The sequence below is a fragment of the Bicyclus anynana genome, chromosome 17 (genome assembly GCF_947172395.1).
Source record: "Bicyclus anynana chromosome 17, ilBicAnyn1.1, whole genome shotgun sequence".
NCBI lineage: Eukaryota > Metazoa > Arthropoda > Insecta > Lepidoptera > Nymphalidae > Bicyclus > Bicyclus anynana.
The window spans coordinates 15,049,212-15,072,654 of record NC_069099.1 but is presented as its reverse complement, the minus strand read 5'-3'; the positions used below and the strand labels follow the sequence as shown (position 1 = coordinate 15,072,654).

Sequence of the window (23,443 nt, the reverse complement as noted above, 5' to 3'; positions counted from 1 at the left end):
CACGGGTCGGATTGATAACCTAATTTTGAAATTTGGGTAAAAATTGAAAATCCAGCACCCGTGGTAGGGGCCACAGCCGCCGCCCAATACAATAAAATGTAATCGGATTTCGTTATGATCATGACACTGGTTTTCATGTCACTGCGATCGCATCGAGCTTTTTATGAGGAAAATAATGGAAAGTTGAAGTTATAATCCAGACATACTTATAATATAAAATCACGAGGAAGCCAAATCTTCTGCTTTACTTAAAAAAGGTTTTGTTTTTTTTTCACGACAAGTTAGCCTTTGACCGAGGTCTGCACCTATAGTCTGGCAAGTTTGTTAATGACACTCCCATGATATGCGGGCGTCAAGGGGAAACACTCCGAAATCGTGCATTCAAGGAAGTGAGGTACATAAGTTCGACGGTTTTTCATTCATCGCTCACGCCCCCCGGCCTGCGCGGCCCAGGAAGTTGAGTGGAGTGTTACGAACGAAGTTGCCAAGCTATAATGTTAAGTGCAGTCTTAGATGGAAGCGGACTAACTTGGAAGAGGTACGAGTCTCATCATCTACATCATTATCAGCCGATGGACGTCCACTCGCGGAGAGGCAGACTTCACACACAAATTAATAAAATTCTCAGGTGAACAGGCTTACTCACGATGTTTTTACTTCAAAGTCAAAAGTCAAAGACAAAATTCATTTATTTCAATTAGGCTTAGTTTACAAGCACTTTTGAAAGGTCAAGATTATGTCATAATTTAATGGTGGTAATAATAGTCGAAAACTTAAAACTAAAGTTACGAGGGTTCCAAACGCGCCTTGGACCGAGTCCCACAACAAACTCAGCCAAGGTTTTTTTTTTGTTTACCACCATTTTACAAACTTATTTAAAAATAAGCACACAGTCGTATATTACAGTTTAACGCCAAGCTTTTTTATCATTACAGTTTAACGCCAAGCTTTTTTATCATTAATATAATCATTAACACTATAATAAGCCTTTCCCAAAAGTTTGCTTCACCGTTTGAGATACGTGATATTAAATTTCTTAAAATGCACATACTTACTGAAAAGTTGGAGGTGCGAACCTATAACCTCCGGAATCGGAGGCAGAAGTTATATCACGGCTCTTTGGGTAATAGCACTAACTTCCCCACTCCAGACTCTATTTTCTACAGAATTTTCACTAAAAATTCCTTAGAAAAGAACGCTTAGCTCACAGCTCTACCCAGGACACGAACCTAGATCTTCGCAATCCGATGAAACATAGTAACCACTGGATCCAACGAGGCAGTAGGTAAGCTGATTTAAAAAATAAAAAATTAAAAAAAATCCATTTCACCGCCAAACTTCAGTTTGAACACGGCACCTGATGATGATGATGATGATGATGATGATGATGATGATGATGAAAAAAATTTAGAAATCTTGGGATAATTTGCACTACTTATAAGTATCACTCGAGACAATTTTAAACTAATCTAACAATAATACTTAGGTTATTAGGTATCTAGCAATAATGTGAAATGGCGACAAAAAAACCTTGGCTGAGTTTGTTCTGCGTTCTTGGAACCCTAATTTTCATCACCGTGACAATGTAAAAACAATATCAAATGTTTTGAGTGATCAAAATGAATAGCTATTCTTAATGACGAATTATGACTTTAGACTTTTCGATAGCCCATCTCTTCCATCATAGTCATTTACTATGATCACTTAGCAGTACAGTCACGTCTCGAGTCTAGACCCCAATGTTTCCAGTCACTTCGCTAATGAACCGCACCAATTGAGCCAGTACTAATTAATTCCTTAGCTATGTACAACGAGCATCACTAGTACGGGGAGACATCACTCCAATATAAATAAATAAAAGTATTCAAGAAAACACTAACTCAATTTTTTAAATACTTAAATGTGATTTAGATATTTGTTGATATCTTGGTGATGATAATAATAGTTTTAGAGATGTCATCATTATGATATGATAATCATCCTTAACACTCCGACATTCCATGTCGTTGTCCTGTCTGATGGCTTAGGCACATTATTGATGAACTAATTTTGAAAATCTTTACAAGACTCATATGTATATTTCTATGTATGTCTTTGTCATAGGACGTCCAATGGCTGGTAATTATAATTTCTGGTTTACGATAAGAAAACAAAGAAAATAGGCACAAATAAAATAAAGTCCTGGAACAAGATCGCAGCTGTCCATATTGACTACAGCAGAGACACAATCAAACAAACGCTTTTATCAGTATCGGTCAAGCCGTTCTGAACAAATAGATAGATAAAATTATTGTCTCGTTTTAATAATCTTAATTAATATCAATAATTAACATAAACATAATAATATAGCTGCTAATGAACATTTTGATCTGTATTAGTATACACGGCCTAATGGTCCAGTACTTTTATAGTGTGAGACTGTAAGTTTGTATCACTTTCTGGGTAATCCAGACAAATAAGATAGTCGTAAAATTTAATTAGGTGATCGTCTATTGTATTGTATTGTCCAGACTGTTGTATCAAAACCTGATAACTTCGATATAAAACCAACGTATTTTGAGTCTAGACACGGTCTAGACATAACTAAGGGATGTCTAGATAAACTAATGCAGTTGCGGAATGAAATACACTTAAATCAAAAGTTGTGGCCATTCCAAGACGTGGGATCTCTAGCACGTGGTGATTTTGTGGTTGTTGCATAATCGGAGAACCGTAATCTATACTTCTATACTAACACTAGCGGACTTTGTTCGCGTGAAACCCCCTACCCCTACCCTACTCCCACTCCCTACCATAAGTATCCCTACTCAACCCTACCCCTACCCTACTTCTACCCTACCTCTAACTACTACCAATAATGAACACACCCGACAGAAAAACGGCTGGAAAAGTCCAAGTTTTTACCGACGGCTGGATCCTTTTGACCACAACTCTAAAATTATCCACGGGTTATGAAAGTTCTTGAGCATGTTGTACTGTGTGTCATGCAATTACCTGCGATGTTCGTAACGGGTTTACGTTACGAACAGCGCGGTAATTAAGTTAATTTGAGATTTCACCACATGTGACGTGGACAATACGAACGCCACGAGCGTACTGAAGCCGACCGTACGACGAGCGCTTCATATCGCAAGTCGTTCCCGCCAACCGATCGCTACCCCTCTCTAACTCCACACTCTTTACGGAAACAAGTTGCGCCACCTAGCGTTAGCACAAGCCAAAACGAGATCGAGCGACGTCATCTCAGACTACTATTTCCTTCATTTGTTTATACCTATTTAATTCGATACGAGTCATCTACCCTATTGACGTTGTTTGATACTTATTCTTTGTTGTATTAGTTCATTTATAGATAGGAGGGCACTTAAGCGATAATTGCGGCATTAAATTACCTTAATCTGGCACTGCTTTCTTCTTCCTTTCTTCCAGTTACTTGTTGGAAGCATGACTTTCTTCTATGTCATAAACTGCGGAAAAATTAAGCACCACAGGAGTTACAAGTATCACTAAGTGGATGGATAGTTTTGTGCAATATTTAAATATTTATGTACGCATATGAAATATAAAATCTGTGTAGGTATTGGTTCTAGATTGCATTCAATAAAAACAACAAAAACTGCTTAGACACACCACTACAACTTATTACCACTCCGGAGAAAGCAGGTTTACTCCCAAGTTTTCCTCCAAGACTCCAAGCTAGTAACCTTAGTGCAAAGAGTTAAATCCAATCGTTCGTTAAGGTAAACACGACACTATTATACATTCAGCGGACGCTGGGTCCTAACCCGGATAATTTATTCCGTTCCACGCAAACACCTAAGATGAGCTATATCCATTTTACATAATCTTGGCAATTTTTATTCCTTAGTCACCTTTGGACGACCGTTACCTACCTTACTCAGATGTTTTATTAACCCTCGGTTTAATTTCTATCGTGGATTATATTTTTAAATCTAATAAAGGTACTTACGAGGTAGCAGGCCCGTGTGACTTGGTCCGAGTGAAATAGGGATGATGATAGTTTTTTTTTTTTAAATTATAAAGGAGTGTGCTAATAGTAAGAGCAATTTTGTAAAAGTATCAGGAAGTCTGTGATCATTTATTTCGGAGCTACATTGATTTAAAGGGTCAGATTTGCGGCATTGCCACGGATACCTGAAAAACGCCCAATACAAAATGGCATGAATTAATGACGAATGAGCGAACGACTAGTGTGTGGGAACAAAATTTACGATAATAATCATGAATGCTTGATTTTAGGTATCAGCGGGAACGCAGTGACATAAAGTTAACATATCACTACCTAATATAAAGTTAATATTATAAATATTTTTAGGAACCAGTTGGGTAATTTAATAAAAAATAACGACATACAAATAATTTATTTACACACACATGTACTTTGTAATAAGAATTTAAAGAAAATTCAAGATATACACTACACTACATTATCCTAGTAACAAATTCTCAAACTCAAAATGTACAGAGTTTCGACCTTACTCGACCGAAAATTTTGAAAATATCGTCTCGAATGAAGCGCGTAGCGACTAATACAGCCTTGTGGCGCACTACCACCACCTTTTATCCCTACTTTGATGATGTCATCTCGGAATTCTCCTAACAATATAGTAAAATTTGCATATAATAAAAGACCATCTGTAAGTTGTATATTTATTTTTAATACACAGTAAATTAGGTGATTTGCCCTAATTTCGATGTTTAACAGTTAAAGCCCATAAATAACAAACAGAAAAAACTATACAATACAGACTAGTTATCTGTCAGAAATTCATTTAATCACAATTAAAAAACATTGATCTTTAAATTGGCATATCTGATCTTCAACGTACATAAACCATGTATACCTCGTGCGCATTAACCTGACACGTGGCTACCAAACAAAACACAGTACAAACATCATTCGAGCCAAGTGTCAACATAACCCGCACGATCTATACGTGTATGTATTTTAAAACTTATATCTATCCGTCGACGATCTTAGATGCCATAGATACACAAATACACAGAGACACACAAAAATACGTCAGGGACATAAGAGATTCCTAACTAACAATCACATTTAAAATAGGTACAACCAGAACAAATCTATTTTATTTTAGCTTAGTACATTATGGACATATTTCACAGCAATCGATGACAAAAAGATTTTTGAAAGAATTTGAAATTTTAAAAAAATCTTTTCATCTTTAAACATAAAGGTATCACAGATTAATCAATAATAGGCAGATAGAGCGTACGGAATACGACAGTGTCGTAGCCGCTCCAAATACAAAATTCAATAATGAATACATTCTCAAGTCAGTATGACACGAAGCGTCGCATTTCAATATTATTCAAGAATAATGGCGTCTTATGTTTTTAAAATATTAAAAACTGTTCACAAAAAGTAAAGAAATAAGATGGAGTATTATTAATTGATTATTATATTAACTAGCGGACGCCCGCGACTTCGTCCGCGTGGAAGTCGATGTAAACTTTCAACTACCTATATCCTACCTCTACCTTACCCCTACCCTACCCCTACCCTAGAAACCCCCTTTAAACATAAGAGTAGACAAATATAATTAGAAAGTTTCGAACTGCTAAGCTATCGGGAGTTACACGTGTTATTGTGAGTCAACCATAAAAGATAGACATATATATGCCGTTGTGTTTTTTTTATATAATTTTAAGGAGAACATTTCCGTCATACATGATTTCTATGTAGTCTTAACCATTAAGGATGTACACGCGACGGAAGCTTAAAAAATGGAGTAACTTCTCCCGTTTTCTCAACATTTCTCTTCACTGCTCTGCTCCTATTGATCGTAGCGTGATGAAAAGTATACTATAACCTGCCCAGGAGTATGAAGAATAATTGTACCAAATTTTGTTAAAATCCGTCCAGTACTTTTTGTTTCTATAAAGAACATACAGACAGACAGACAGAAAGACAGACAGAAAGACAGACAGACAGACAGACAGACAGACAGACAAAAATTTTATTGATTGCATTTTTGGCGTCAGTATCGATCACTAATCACCCCCTGATAGTTATTTTGGAAATATATTTCATGTACAGAATTGACCTCTCTACAGATTTATTATAAGTATAGATTTACGAAATAGTTGTTAGTGTTAATTATGAAAAAATTTGTTTGTATATGCGGATGTCAAGGAGACGCGTGACGTTTGTTTTGTTATGGGTTTCACCAGCTTCACCACGCTGCTTGTAAACACTCATTCTGTATTGTAAATCTTTATTCTGTGACATATTTAAAACTCTGCTTTAAGCCTTTATGGCTCATAGATTCAATAGCCATTAAGTCGTACTGAAATACATCAATTCAATCCCATCCATTGGACTATTAACGAATATTTGTATATACATAGCACACTACATACATTATAAAAAAATAATGACACTGTCTATGTTGTTACATTAATATGGAATGTTAAAAATGTTATACTAAAACCAGGACATTACTAACGCCATCTAGTAGATTATTTTTAAGACTATAAGATGGCGCTGGTAAGTCAAATTAAATCAGACAGATTTTGAATGAAAGAAATCACTGTTATTTTTACAGGTTCGTTCGATCGCGGCTATTCGACCAATCCACAGCTATTTTTTATGAAATTGGTTAACTAAAAAAAAAATCATTGATTTTTTTATGCATAATCTGAATTGTTTTATATAATACATCTTTATATGACCAGGCTGTTACCTTGCCAATTTAATTCTGTCTTTGCTAAAAAGTGTCTGGAAAAGACATTTTTTTTTTTCATTTATTTTATGGCCCTGGATACTGACTCTGGAAAAGACATCTTGTGTTTATACTATACACTGTTAGAGTCTGGCTAATGAAAGTAGAGACGGAAATCGCCCGCTAAATTTAAAAAATCATTTACACAAATTACAAAAACATGCGATTTCATAATTTGTATATGTAACCTATAAATAAGTATTAAACTCAGTTATTCCAATATTTACACTATAATTTTCAGAATTTACTCCGATTTCTTTTTAAATTTGGCGGGCGATTTCAGTCTACTTTCATTAGCCAAACTTAAGTATCCAGGGCCGTAAAATAAATAAAAAAATGTCTTTTCCAGACACTCTTTAGCAAAGATAGAAGTAAATTGGCAACATATGGCAACATCCTGGTATGTATGTATAAACTTTATACATAGACAATAAAAAAGAACTCAGACATACTTTACTTACTTTCAACTTTCAAAGTCCAGGAAATAATTCTAGATGGCGTTTACACTATTGTACATAAATTGGCTATAGATTAGTCAATTTTAAAAAAAATAAGCGTATACGCATTCTGGTTCTTTTAGTTGGTACTAAACGAACAGTAGAATAAATGTAGATAGATGTAATATTAAATATTACCTGTGATTCATTGTTTCTATTAGGAATCATTGTTTAGGAAGTAAATGTTCATGTAAAATATATAATAATTGTATTATATTTGGCACAATAAAACATAATTATATTATATACAAGATTTATATAGATTCATACATAGTTCATTAAAAAGGACACATTCATCCGACAACGATTTCCAAAAAGGACAATACAAATAAATACCTATACAATTTCATTATACAAAAAAAGGTTTTTTAAAAACCACATTAAACCGCCTCGATTTAAGTTCTTTTATACACAATCTTCATTATTTTCTACCTTACCCACAATTATTCAGTCTCCTATATAACAGTCCAAAATGAATAGATTTTATTATTATTACATTTTCAAGCATATCATGACGTACTTATTCAAAAATCCTGTATATCATTAACAACATACTTCAATAGGCCACTAAACCACTACAAGGCCAGGCCTCCCTTTTTTAAGGCGACGGAATATGGAGCTAAGACCCACCATGCTGCTCCAAGGCGAGTAGGCGGGCTTAGGATGATAATGACAAACTCTTTAACGATCACTATCAGATGTTAATGATTATCCACCACCAACTTCCTCACTCAAGGGCTGAGAAACTAACATACAAGATCAAAAGTATATTATTATAGTGCTAAATTAATCTAGGTACAAAATTAACAATATATTTGCAAAGTTAGTAATTTGACTTTACGGCTTAAAAGATAATACTTTTGAAAATATTAATCCCAAGGGAGATATTATAGCGTACCTACATTAATCATGTCCTTTTAAAATCCTTATTACATATTTATACACATTTTATACCCTTTCGTCCTACTAACATTTAGACATTGTCTCTAGGGACACTATATCTATGGGCTATTAGATAATAATCAAAAGATAACTTATTAAATGAACATTCGACTTGGTCGTTACAATTGGTTTATTTAATTAAAATATATGTATTTTAATAACTTAAACTTAATAATAATATAATTAACTATAGACCCCGGCAAGTAAGTTGAGCGAAAATAAGTCTGCGCTGGTACCTACAGTAGGCTAGTTGACACATTTTTTTAAAATGATCTTAAATTGTTCATTATCGTTCTACAAGCCGAAGTTCTGAAAACAAATTATCATATTTTTTTGGAGACATGATTACATGAAAATTTTGATTTTTATATATTTATTTGACAATACGCCTGTCGGATAAGATGGTTTGTATTTCAAGTTCTTCATGTTGCATGTTAACTATTTTTTACCAAACAAAATTAATTTAGTCAAACGCTCGCTCATTTTGTGACGTAACATTGACACGTTTTTGACGTTTGGAAAATTTTAAATAATACACGATTTACAACTTAAATTTTGTAAGAAATCCTTAACTGTTATTAAATAATATCGATATATTTCGGACCTTATTCCATGTACTACGCGAAATTAATATTGTTTTTTTTAAGAGTCAACAACCCTATTTTAAAAAAAAGTTAGACGCGTGCCCCGCAGTTGCCCGGTACATTATAAATGTCAAATAATTGAAACTTTCGTACGCGTTTGTAATGACATCAACATATTGCAATGTTATTCGTGGCATTGCTACAGTACGTCGCTAACAATAAACGAAAATGTGTTACTACGCATAGTTCAACTTGCAAGCCGCTTACTATAGCTTAAGTCTAGCCGCTCAGAGATTGCATTTCTAACACCTGTCAATGTCACCTTTTTACATTGGTTAATTCATTAAACTATACAAAAATGAATCGCTTAACGTGTTGCTAAGCGCAAATTGGCAACCAATTAATTAACAAATATAAAAAGGTGACATTGACAGTTGTCAGAAACGCAACCGGACTTTAATACTGATAATATTCATTTGGTACAGCGTTACTAATAGATGGCGCCACCAACATTTTCGTTTACGCTATCGAATCGATTGAAAATTGTGATTTTAAAATACGAAATTTAAAAATCGAATACCAACGGTTTTTAGCCGACTCCCAAAAAGAAGGAGATTCTATGTTCGGCTGTATATTTTTAACGTACCTTATAAAACTAGCGCCATCTATTGATAGTCATTCAAATTATCGATTCCCATACAAAGATAAAATTATTTAATTATGCTTATATAGCTAACAAATAGCTGACATATTATCTTTTTTCTTAAGCTACCAGTATAGCAAACAAAGCCCAAGAAAAATTAAATCAATAAAGTCGTTTTTGAATTTTTACTACACAGCAGTGTTTTTGTATATATTAAATCAGTGATTTGTAGTAGATAGTATATAAATAGACATATATCTATAATCTATATATTTAAAGTATTTACAACAATTTCATAGTTCATTAAAAGTTATTATTTTTAAATATTTCACGATAATTGAATAAATTTTATTCATTGTAATCTAAATATTTAGCCATTTAAAATTAAGAGGATTCAGTTTTGTTTTTTTTTACAATTTCTTCAATTAAAACTTATATTAGTCATGCTAATAATAATTACAGCCATTAAATATTAATTTACATAAAAACATTTATAACACATCTACTATATGAGCTTACACTTAGGTATATGCACAATAGACAATATAAATTAAATTTAGAAACAGTAGAGGAACTGGCTCTATAGGTATAATTCATGGCTAAAAGCAGTGGCGTGCATAAGGCTTATAACTAACATCCGTCCAACAATGACCTACGCTAGTGTAGTATTTAAGTAAGTAGACGGCCTCCGTGGCGCAGTGGTATGCGCGGTGTATTTACAAAACGGAGGTCCTGGGTTAGATCCCCAGCTAGTTACCACCCTACCGACGAAGACGTACCGCCAAGCGATTTAGCGTCCCGGTACGATGTCGTGTAGAAACCGAAAAGAGGTGTGGATTTTCATCCCCCTCCTAACAAGTTCCCCCGTTTCCATCTTAGACTGCATCATCACTTACCATCAGACGAAATGCAGTCAAGGGCTAACTTGTAAAGAATAAAAGAAAAAAAAAACTCTGAGTAAGACTCTAAAACCCTTTCAGGTCCTTCAGAACTAATTCATGCGTCAGGCAAAGGGCGCACCGTGGTTTGTACGCAATAACTTGCATAGAGACATAGATCTCCCCACAATAGCTCAATATATGAAATAGCTCTCGAAAACTTAATTTGAGAGAGCCGCCACCCACCCCTACCAACTAGTGGTTGAGGCTTGCAGCTACATCCCCGATTCTAACCCTGATTAATAAGTCATAAGTAGATAATAATTATAGTAATAAGGCCGCCTTTGCATGCCAAGTTTAATTTATATTTTTATTGTTTTAATTTATAATTGTATTTTTGTGTGCAATAAAGTATTTCTTTTTCTTCTTCTGATTGTAAATCTAGACCATTGATTCCCAAAGTGGTCCAGGTGGACCCCGTGGGGTCCACGAGAGACTCCTTGGGGGTCTACGTCGGCGTGCCCAAAAAATGGGGGTCTACAATTCGTTAGCGGGGGTCTACGAAAATTTATCTGATTTTATAGAGGTTTCATACCAAATGAGGAGTTTTCTCAATAAAAGTATGAATTGATTGGTTTTTTGTACTGTACCTAAGTAGCCTAAGTAGACATCAAATAGGTAAGTTGGCTGGAATCACTTTTTAGATTGGAAAACTTTATTTTTTTTTTTAAATTAATGAAGCATTTCGGAAGCCAAGATTTTATGTAGAATGTAATGTAATGTAGTTCTGTAGCAGGGGTCCGCTGGAACCACCAAAGTTTTGAAAGTGGTCTATGAGATAAAAAGTTTGGGAACCTCTGATCGCACAAAAAGCGTAATTTACGATCCTGACGATGACATAACGAACAACAATGCTTCCCAAGCAACACAAACACAAGCCACATAACGTCTTTAAAAATGCACTGCCTACCCTAAGGACTCAATACAAACCTATGGACCATAGAATAAATACATAGTTGGACAAGGAATTTTCCAACCTTCACTTAAAGTGCGTACCCTAGTTAAAAACCTTATGCACGCCATTGAAGGTAGCAGTGCACATCCATGAAGGGCACGCCACTGTCTAAGAGATAGAGCAGACTGTGCAGAAATAGCGCTCTGCAAGTCATCTTGGATTTTTAACACGTTCGCTGCGGTACGAGGTCAATTGACCTCGTACGTCTAGCGTCTTCAGCGTTCGGTGCGGTACGATTTTGATGGACCTCGTACCGCACCACATAAAGTTCTAATATGAAGTCAAAAAACCTCGTACTGCACCAGAGGAAAGTACAGAAAAATCAGTACCGCAACGAACGTGATAAGAGTTATTTATTTGTTTTAAAGAACATTATTAATAATTTACAAAGTCACCTTGGAGAACAACCTCGTATCTATTACGTTTCCTGGCTGAAAAACAATATAAAATATTAATTAAAAAAGAATCTTCACTTTAATAAAAAAGAGATTTTCCTCACAAAAATCGACTATGCAAAATGTGATTGAATAGATATACGTATTTAATTAAAGTTAAGTTCTACTTAACACGTTCGCTTCGGTACGAGGTCAATTAACCTCGTACCACACCACAAAGTTTTAGTGCGAGGTCTAAAATCCTCGTAATGCACGGTACCACAGCGCAAAAAGTATTAGTACGAGGTCAAAAAACCTCGTATTGTATTGGTAAAGTATCAGTGCTGCAGCGAACGTGTTTTTGAAAGAATTTCCAAACAAACTTACAAACTGTATCTCTTATTAATATTAGTTATCATACCATACCATACTCGTACCATACCATATCTATAACTAATCGCGCGGGTCGGAAGGTGGATAGCGCGCGCTAGTCTTAATAATAAAATAACCGTAATCGAAGAATTTTTAACAATATAATGAAATTACATATTAAAAGTAAATCACCTTTTCTGGCTGTCGGGCCATACTTGATCGTCTTCCTGGATATCCGATCTGATTTCATCCCATTACTTGATGATAATTCTCTGTACTATGACTTAAGGAAAATATTAAACGATCAATATAAATCTTAATTATTTTATTTTTAAACCATTTCCAAATTATGTAAACATTCCCTAAGGCTTTCTCTCAAAATTCCATGAATATAACCAAAACTCCATCCAAATCGGAACAATTTCCAGCTCGGCACTATATTAAGCGAGCAATATAGCAAATAAGCGATATGAAATTGACAATATATATTATAACTAGCGGACGCCCGCGACTTCGTCCGCGTAAATTTCGATGTCAACTTTACTACTACCCCTACCATACCCTACCCCTACCCTACCACTACCCCAACCCTACCTAAACCCCTACATCTACCCTACCCCTACCCGACCCTACCCTACCCCTACCCCCACCCTACCCCTACCCTACCCCAAACCTACTCCTACCCTACTCCTACCTTACCTACACCCTACCCCCATCCTACCCCTACCGCCATCCTACCCCTACCCTCCCCGTACTCTATCCCTTTCCTACCCCTATCCCACCCGTACCCCTATCTCACGCCTATCCTACCCCTACCCTACGCTACGTGGTGGAATGACCAAGAGAAATAGAGACTTCTATGCTAATAATATAAAGAGGTAAAGTTCGTGTGGTTGTAGGAGGTAATCTCTGGATCTACTTGGAAAATTGTTTTACCAATAGAAAGGTACGTTATTTGCGAGTGTCATAGGCTATGTTTGATCCCCATATTCACTCGGGAACGGGAACTACCTAAATGAAAGCGCCGGGCATCATATAGCGGAATTTCTGCGTCTTTTAGAAATTTTGTATTATCTCCGAAACTATTTAAGTAATTAACATACTGTAAAGGGCAAATCTTATCTCCATAATATCCTTGTGATTATTAAATAATTTATTTTAATAAGGATTAAAGTTTACGTGTATAAATAATGACGTAAACCTAAGTATATAAAATTAATAATTTTTAAAACACAAAAGGTACTATATCTGCTAATATATAGAAGATAGATATATGGTGTCGCGGACTTTTTTGTAGAACTTTTAAAGATACATAAAGTCTCCATACATTAATTTCAATTTTACACATAAGTTAAGGCAGCGCATGCGAATAAGTCTGTTTAAGAGGATTTTCAGTCCGACCTGTATGACAAAAACTGTGATAACTCGGCTAATATATATGATACCAATATAAAATAGCCTATAGCACTCCCCGATAATGTAGCATTCTACTGGTGAAAGAATTTTTAAAATCGGACCAGTAGTTCCGAAGATTACCCCATTTAAAAAATGTGACAAACTTACAAACTTACAAACTTTACCTCTTTATAATATTAGTATAGATTATACGAAAAATAACCATATACATATTAGTGTATTTATTTTATTTATATATACTTTATTGTACAAAAGGAAAACAATAACAAAGAAAATAGAATATCTGGCAGACAACCTTTGGGTAAAGGAATTATTGAATTAAAATGCGGGATAGTCAAAAAAAAAATAAAAAAGAAAATACAAAGAGAAAAGAAAATACCAATAATAATTAACTATAAAAATAAATAAATAAAAAAATATATATAAAATATACATAATAAAAATATATACATTAATTATATTTTAATCTACACTTATAATAAATCTGTAGAGAGGTAAATTCTGTACATGAAATATATTTCCAAAATAACTATCAGGGGCTGATTAGCGATCGATACTGATGCCAGAAATGCAATCAGTAAAATTTTTGTCTGTCTGTCTGTATGTATGTTCGTTATAGAAACAAAAAACTACTCGACGGATTTTAACGAAACTTGGTACAATTATTTTCCATACTCCTGGGCCGGTTATAGTATACTTTTCAGCACGCCACGATCAATAGGAGCAGAGCAGTGAAGGGAAATGTTGGGAAAACGGGAGAAGTTACTCCTTTTTTACAGCGATACTACTGTAAGGGCTGGATTAAAGAGGTCTAAGGGCGGACGAAGTTGCGGGCGTTCGCTTGTATATAATAAAGTATATAAATATATACAAAATAATTTTGAGTAAATATATCTCCTACACCATGTAATGTTTACAAAGTTCGCCACTAGATGACGCCTCTTGTACTTTAAACGGCGCTATCGACTTTCACTTCAGATTACATAAGCTCTTGTCGTATACGCACATAAATTAATTTCTTGAAAGAAAAACTCAATATTTTTTGAAGACTTTACCGGGTACTCCAGGACCTGGATTAGGTCTAAGATGTTAATTGGTATTTGGTAGATAAATAATAATTATATTTATAATTAATAATAATAATAATTAATAATTGTAATTAATAATAAGTTAGTTACGTTAATTATAATTTCGAGAGTCTAGATCTAGTTTAACAAAAAAAAATGTTAGACAGTAAATAGTCTTTCTCATTGGGCGAAAGGAAGGAACGAAACGAATTACGAAATATTTATTCAATATCCATGAGTTTTATGACCATACTGCTCCATATTCATGGGGAATCTAAAAATTTAGTTTATTTTTTTTTATAATAAATTAAATATTTAAGAAGTAAAAGATGTGTATGTATTCATAGAGAATCAAAAAATGTAGTTTAATTTTTTTTATAATAAATTAAATATTTGAGAAGTAAAAAGTTTTAGCCACCTCCAGCAAGGAGGATTATGCCTTAAACACATTATAACGCCTCGGACTTGAACCCGCTCCATATTGCCTCGAGCCGTTCAGTATAATTTGTATTATAACTCCACGATTCAAAGCACACTAATAGGATATTTAACGGAACGCCTCGCCTCGGGACCAGCTTACCGCACGCTGTCGTCATGATGGCCGTTCGCTAAAAGCTCGCTTACGTCACTTATATTTATAAGGCATATGAGGCAAATTAAAAGCTTATCCTGTTTCTCTCCAATGCTACCCTACACAGAACTGTATTTTTGCAAAAAAAAAATAAGGATTATTATTTTTACATAAAATATCCAAATTGAACATTCAATGGTAAAAATATTTATAATAAAGTTAATTTTAATATATTGAAAAATAATTATGTAAACATCTCAACGGGCTTAATTTTTTTTAATTATTTAAAGTTATAAAATTTTCAGATTGCATCAAGGATTTTTTTCTAGCTCTCAAACCCTCCTAAGTGACATAAGCGCGCGGCCGGCGAGGCGATAAGGAGGCGATCCGTGTCCGAGGCAATAGGTGAGTATTGTCCTTAAAAAGGATACGTAAACATCGGTCGGCGTCGGCAGGGGTCGCAAATCGAACGTTGGCGCAGCCAGGGGTGGTGAACTCTAGGAACACCACGTGGCCTAACTCCATCAACTTCTGGCCTAAATTCACGAAGTTCGTCGTTGGGGGCAACTGTAAATAATAAATTGTTTTTTTGATTTCAGTACTTAAAAAATAAATAGAAACGGAACGTTTATAGGATCACTTTGATTTTAGTCTGTCTATCAAGAACCTTTAACTCTGGAACAGGGGACCTGGAGGTCTAGACGAAATTGGCTATTTCGTCTATTTTTATGCCAAGCTTTTTCAAAAAATTTTTGAATTGGAAAGGAGATGGTACAAAATCGTATGGAACCCAGGATCAGTCATTGTACCCTGGCGGAAATAAAAGAATATATTTTTTTAACTCTTTTTGATTATGCAAATCTCCCAAGGAATGCAACACTAATATAGGTAATAATGGCGGATTGATGACGTTTTCAATGCAATAATCGATTTGACGTTTGCTGTCAATTGTCATGTCATAGTTGCTTTATGGGCGCCATCTTGATATAACAATTGATGAAAAACTTTGGTTTTAATTTTATATATTTCTTTTTATTTAGTTGCATTTATTCACTTTATTTGGATTTTTATAAAATCCTTGATTTTTTTTTAAATTTCAATGATACGGGGTACAAGAATGGACCTGAAATGGACCATCTCCTTTAGCACTTAGACAATTAAAAGAAATAGGAATAAACTTACATTAGTTATTTGTACCAACACTGGATCCGGTCCTTTGAACATCCTCACACTTGTTGCATAGGGTATGTTCGGTCTCATTGGACCATTCGGTACCATCGGTACACATGGCACCATACCGGGTTGTACTGATCCCATCATAGGCCCAGGTCCTGGGTACCGAGGTCCAACCATCTGTTGCCTGACCATCGGACTCATTGGACCTTGTACCGGACCTCGGATATTCTTATTCGGACCATCCAGACCCGGTACTGGTGGACAATTGGGATACATTACACCTTGGTGGACCATTGGAAAACCAGGTCTTTGAACTGCACCTTCTTGGTATGGTCTTGGTCCTTGTATTATCATGGATTGAATCGGTCCTCGGATAGGACTTTGCATTCGATTTGGGACCATCATTTGATTGGGTCTGGTTACATTATTATTTATTGGAGTATTTGTTCTTATTGGAACTGTATTAACCGGTTTTTGGCCTACAGGCCCATAAGACCCTAGAGATTTAGGCCGTTTTCTTTCTCCAAAGATTTACTTCTCTCTTTGCTCGGACATTTCTGATTTTCAACACAAACAAACTTGGCAATTTCGTCTATTTTTATCCCAATCTTTGTTCAAAAACGCCGTTTGGAATAAACACGCGTCCAAATCTGAAGGTTTTCCCTTTCGCGAATCTCTTGTAATGTTCGCCAATGTCTTGCAAAGGATTGCCGTGTTTGCCCAATCCTGGGCCAATGTCCGCCAATCCCTTTGGCAATGCTGGTTTGTGTTGTAAAATATACTCATTTTCACTTGCAGGGTTTTGCCGTAATATTGTTGCCCGTTTAACATTGAGACAGCCTGAAAAATAGGAAATTAGGAAACATATCAATAAAATGGCAACTAATTGCTCGTTTGTGATTTTTTTTAATAATTAAAATATCAAAATTGTATTGAATATTGATGTATTATACAATATAATATACTCCCAAGGTCACAAGTCCTGGGTTTATCTTATATTGTTTCATGTGGGCATGAAGAACATGTCCGACTTTCACTGGAAGATAATAATATTAAAAGTCCCATTAAAATCTGTTCAGACGTTCCAGAGATTAGCAACAAACAAAGTGTGACAAACACACTGACAAACGAAAATTTTTAAAAGTTTGTGTTTTAGTATTGTGTAAATAACAATAAGCGCTTAAGAACTAGGCATAACGATAGCAGCGACAGTGATTGTACCATTATTTTGTGGTAGAGGAAACACCTCGAGCAGGTCCCAGGACTTGTGACCTTGGGAGTAGGTTTAAGGGATCCCTTTAGAATGCATCAACACTCACCCTCTCCGCCCAACATGTTCTCATCATCAATCATAGGAGTGTCATCAACGAACTTGCAAAGCTTTACTACCTACTTCTACTAGCTATACCCTACTTGTACCCTACCTCTAAACTACCCCTACCCTACACCAACCCCCTGAAATAATAAAATTTAAATAAATATCATTTTACCTGCACCGCTTCAAGTGGGTGGCTGTACATAACGCTGGCGTGTTTCGTGTTCATGCTGACGGAGCAGACCAGAACTCTGCCCGCCAGCTCCAGAACCTCCTTCAGCTCCGATTTATCGCATCTGAACTATGAAATACAAAATAGTAGATTGTTATAGGTACAAGTGGTTAAATAGTTATATACAAGTTAGTTTTAGGGCACGAGCCGTAAGGCGAGGGCCTCTAAATAGAAACCGACTTCATAATGGGTTTAGCCCCGCGTGTTACACTATACTTTTCACTACGATTGCAAGAAAATAAAATAATTGAGTACAGCTGTATTCAATGTTAAAATTCTTTATGCAAACGCAGCTTGCAATCAATAAATATCAAATGAAAAAAATTACGCATTCCACACTCATGAACCCTGTTTTTCATTTCAATTTCAAATTTTTATCCAACAATCAGGTCATAAAATAAAAAAATATACAGGGTAAACTCCGTGTAACGTCACTCGATTGAACGACCAACTCCCTAAAGCGTCGACTTCACATGGCTTTGATTGGTCTAGCTTGCTTTCCATACAATGATACACTCTATATAGCGTTACACCCACTCTCTATAACGGCAACTAATAAAAGTACCTTTTAAGTTGCCGAAATTAGTAAAAACTGCACAGCTGTCTACGTTTTTTTGTCGCTTTATTATCCTAGCCCGTAATAAATTCGACTGTCTTGCTTAGAAATTCGTTATTTTGTTTACAAATCGAGATTTCACGTGTACCCTGTTGTTGACCATGACTAATAAATAAAAAACATAGACTTAATACGTCTTTCTTAGTTGCTCACAAACTTCAAATAGTAAACATGGCTAGTAAAAGAAAATCACTGTGTATTGACGAGTGTTTTACCCTTACATTTTTCTTTTTCCATATAACAACCACTCTCTATAACGCCATAAAATGTACCTACAGTCCTTTTAGTGTCGTTACACTGTATATACCAAACAGAACCTGGTCTTGTATCAGACTTAGCTTCACTTTTGTTGAAAACATTAAATAAAACTACATTAAACACTTACATCAGTAACAGAAACCCAGTTGGATATAGGCGATTTGATACCCAGCGTGTCTAGGTAACTCTCTCTTAAGTAGAACTCATTTGGATCAATGGCAAAATCCTCATCGGGCGTAGAAGATCCGGCGGATTCCTCTTCTCTCGTCTCTTGTTTAAATTTACTGCTTCTGGAAATTTATTACATATATTTGTTTTTGCAATATATTTATTTATTTAATTATAAAATTACATTAAATATTTAAATATATAATATACAGAGTCAAATAATCAGATCAGCTTTCGCCTCGTCAAATAGCCCGCCTCTAAAAGCACCTGGTTCAAAGGTGCCCATTAGGCTGGCGGCGTTACATTAATTAAGAACCAGCACATATAGTACCATGAATAGTTTAAAAACCTAAAAAACACGGTTGATACCCATATCATGGGGGTGAATTTCAAATAGCCTGTCCGCCATATTGGATATAAGTCACGTGACAATTTTTTTCGTAGTCCTGACAGCAAACCCTTTCTTTTGATACCCATATCACGGGAACAAACGGCCAGTCCGCTATCTTAGGAGGCCGCCATATTGGATTTGTAAAGACGTTTCTTAGCTAGTTATGTATTGTCATCAGAACTCAGAGCGTGTGCAAAAGTCATCCTAATCGAAGACAAATTAAGATTCCAAGATTTTCTTACATACGTAGTTACAAGTGAAGCTTGTATAAGCGTGTTAAAAAATGCGCAGTTTACCATAGGAATAAGAGGATAAAATAGTCAAAAAAATTTTTCGGTTCACTAGTTTCAGAGCTTATTCAATGCATACAGACAAACAAACAAACAATCAAATTTTTTCTCTTTATAATAGTAGTATAGATTCTATTTGGATATTGTTGGAAAGCTATACTGTAAAAAAATTAGGAATCCTTCCTAAAACTCCAATAATGTAACTCAAGGTGTAAAAAACTCCCTTCAAACATTGTTTACTTCGCATGTGCTGCAAAAGCTATTGATAATAGAATAAAAATGTACTACGACTTTACAAACACGTAATTTTTACAAAAAGTGTCGCTTACATAAACGCATAACTTTTTGAATGATTCAATTCGGATATTTCATTCAAAAGATATCAAATGTTTAAAAGTATTGTAAAAAAAGATGCGAAGTCGCCGCTCAACTAAAGAATGGTTGAACTGATTGATCTGAAAATTGGTGGAGAAGTAGCTTAGAACTAGGAGACCGGCATAGGATACTTCTGGTAGGGGTAGATATGGTAGGGGTAGAGTATGGTAGGGTAGGGTAGGTAGGGTAGCTGTTCGGTAGAGCTAGCGTAGGGGTTGGGGTACGGTAGGGTAGGGTAGGGTAGGGTAGGCGTAGGGTAGAGCTAGGATAAGGGTAGATTAGAGGTATGGTAGGGAAGACATGTACATAAGTCAAAGCAAAGCTTACATGGTAAATGTTTGTTTGTTACTCAATCGCACAAAAAACTGGGGATGGGTGGATGGGTTGGTCTATTGTCGTACCCACTCCTAACACAATCTTTCCCGACTAGCTGGAGGGAAATAGGGAATATTGGTCATATTAAAAAAAAAACATGTGAATTTCAAAGGCAAAGTATACTTTGTAATGCAAGTTATATTCTACTCACTTGTTTTCTAATACTAAAGTCTTTGCAGATTCTGCATCACTCTCTGGTTCAGCTTTCGTCTTGTCTGTAAAATTGAAATATGGAAAGTTTATTTTAATACAATGTATTCACATCTACCATTAGGCTCAAAGCCTCTTTCCTTCAAACCCTGGTATGGTATGGTGTTGAAAAGATTTCCCATTCTTGCTTTTTCATTCTGATCCATGATAACCCAGTAGATACAACCTCTGCTTTTACCGCAGAGGGTGTAGGTTCGAATCTAGTCTGGGGCATATACCTCCAACTTTTCAGTTATGTCCATTTTAAGAAATTAAATATCACATGTCACAAACGGTGAAGGAATAAAATTCTGAGGAAATTTGCATAGCAGAGAATTTTCGTAATTCTCAGCCCACCAGCCAGACCTGGACCAAGAAAACCTCCATTGACCCAGCCAGGGGTCAATCCCAAGCCCTCTGTTTTGTAAATCCACCCATAGCGCATCATACCTGTGCACTACAGAGGCCGTGAAATTGATGATTAATGATTAACTTCTTAACTTCTTATGTCAATATCTACATGCTCTCTTACCTATACAATGAACACTCAGTTTCCCTAGAGCCTCTTTTTCCCTCAGCTTTGCCAGAACGTGGTAGAACTTTTCCTTCTCATCAAATTGAAGATCCACTTGACAATTCCCGGTATTTTTCTCTCTGCTATCATTGACACTCTCGACTCCACACTAAAAGTATGTTTTAAAAGAACTTTCAAACCCTGAAACTAATAGGGATGATGACTAGGTTTAAATATATTGATTTTTATGATACATTCAGATTAAAAAATTACAAAATAAATAAGATTATAAAAATTCAAAATCTAATAAAAATCTTTTATTGTAATTAGATAAAAATTCATACAGTTTTAGCTTCCTTAAATTAAATGTGACATTTTTCAATATATGAACTACACACACATATAACAAAAATAATAGTAATTGTGTTTGAATGCCCATACAAATCTAATGATCATTATGACCTACAACATTATTAAATTATCCATTTTGTATGGAGTGTTTTTCAGGGATCTGCTGCAGCGCCGCAAATCTGACCTTTTAAATCCCTGTAGCTCCGAAAGTAATGATCGCAGATACCCTGTTACTTTTACAAAATTGCTTTACTATTAGTATACTCCTAATTTATGTACAATTTAAAAAACTGTCATCATCCCTATTGTCTGCCAAAGGACTAAAGAAAAGAGGACAAAAGCAAAAACTTATGATACAGTTTTAAAGTCCTACTGTCCCACTAATATTAAAAATGTGAAAGTTTGTATGTATGTATGTATGTATGTATGTATGTATGTATGTATGTATGTATGTATCTCTTCAACTCAAAATCTACTCCAAATTTCGAAATTTGGAAAGAACACAGATTGTATCCTGGATTAACTTCCATCCTGGAAAAAATGCTATGGGATTTGTGAAAAACTGATGAACTTCATAAAATCCCAGAGAATATGGCTATTTCCAGATTTAGGTCAGACATTCCAGTTTAGTTCATTTGGAAAACATTCCAAGCAAACTAAACATATAGTACTTGTAGGGCTTACTGTGTATAGGAGACAAATATTCCAAAGAATCACAATATTAAAGTGAATCAATATTGTGATCTAACAAATGAATAAGCTAAAAATGTCCATATATAGGCTGTACACCATAGAAGTAGGTGCTAGAGGATTACCAGCAAAGTCTCTATAACTTAAAGACCTTGGCTTCTCTCTAGAACTGCAACAAGTTCTAACAGAACAGGTATCCAAAACTGCTCTGACAGGATTTTACCAAATCTAGCTAGGCAGGCAGAACATGAGCATAGAAGGGGCGTGTTAATTGTCAAGGAATTCCTTAACCCTACGTCCATTGGTCACAAGTCCAGGCCTCTGCTCAGAATTTATGACTCTACCACACAATGTACCACACAATGTACCTCCTTTTTAAATTCTATTAAAAATAGATAACAACTTACTTCATGTTTGACAAATTTCATTACTTCATCCAAAGTCCAGTCTCCTGGTGAATTTGTTATCATCAATGTATAATTTTTCTCACCCAAACTGGAGGAATCATTGGACTTTGGAACCTCGTTTAAGGAGTCAGAATATCGCCTCCGTTTAACACTTTCATTTGAATTCTGCGAATCCTCATTCTCCATCTTGTTGGAATCTTCAGAGAATTTTCTCTTTGGATTTAATTGTGTATCTTGTATATCACAATCGAATTTGGAATCTTCTTTTTTCAAGTTTAGGCTAAATATCTCTTTCGCACTCACGCGCCTCGCTGCAGGTTGTATTATTTCGTCTGAATCAAATCCCGGTACCTTATCACTATCATTATTTTGTTTATTTGAATCCATAATAGACACACGAGGAAATTAACCCAAAATCATCACTTTCACAACTGAAATATTAACAATATTTATTTTTTTCTGTCTCAGTAAAGAATGCCGTAAACATAAAATCCACAAGAAAACTACACTGTTATATATTAGCACTGCAACTGAATTATTATTTAAGCAGTTCTGCCACAAGCAACTAAATAATCGAATTATTTAATTCAATTCAAAATTCAAATTCATTGTTTTGCCTTTTCTATTTAAAAAGTTGTCGGCAACTCGACAATTTTATTTTTCCGACACAGTTTTCCAAACATTATCTTTTACAGACTTTATATCGATCAATACTACAAACTGTCAGTGTCATTTGTCAAACCACAGGTAAAGGTTTTTAAAGTAAAGGGAACCCGTTTGTTCACTGCCAGTCATTTCTGACCTCAGACGAATTATATAGGGACCTGCCTCGCCATACAAGTATATGATCTTTGTTTTTTTTTTTTAAAATTAGAACATACTTTATTTTCAAGAACTACAAAATAAAATAAATTAAAACTAAGAATTACTTTATTACGGTATTACGTTTGTTGGAAAGTTCACTTGAGAG

The 23,443-nt window shown here is 35.1% G+C and overlaps 1 protein-coding gene across 3 annotated transcripts; it reads right to left on the bottom strand.

The window, feature by feature from the left end:
• Positions 1-4,659: 4,659 nt before the first annotated feature.
• LOC112049441 (myelin expression factor 2) lies at positions 4,660-23,170 on the bottom strand. Of its 3 annotated transcripts, XM_052886475.1 has the most exons (10): positions 22,981-23,170; positions 22,474-22,904; positions 21,044-21,194; positions 20,474-20,537; positions 18,851-19,013; positions 17,793-17,918; positions 16,309-17,142; positions 15,558-15,693; positions 12,265-12,344; positions 4,660-11,757 (listed from the first exon to the last, which is right to left on the bottom strand). In XM_052886475.1, exons 2-7 carry the CDS (start codon positions 22,858-22,860, stop codon positions 16,867-16,869), a joined length of 1,167 nt encoding a protein of 388 aa, XP_052742435.1. In that variant the 5' UTR covers positions 22,861-22,904; positions 22,981-23,170; the 3' UTR covers positions 4,660-11,757; positions 12,265-12,344; positions 15,558-15,693; positions 16,309-16,866. The 3 variants fall into 3 exon arrangements, with proteins under 3 accessions (XP_052742435.1, XP_052742436.1, XP_052742434.1); XM_052886476.1 differs by having other exon boundaries at positions 12,265-12,349; positions 22,474-23,170; XM_052886474.1 differs by having other exon boundaries at positions 22,474-23,170.
• Positions 23,171-23,443: the final 273 nt, after the last annotated feature.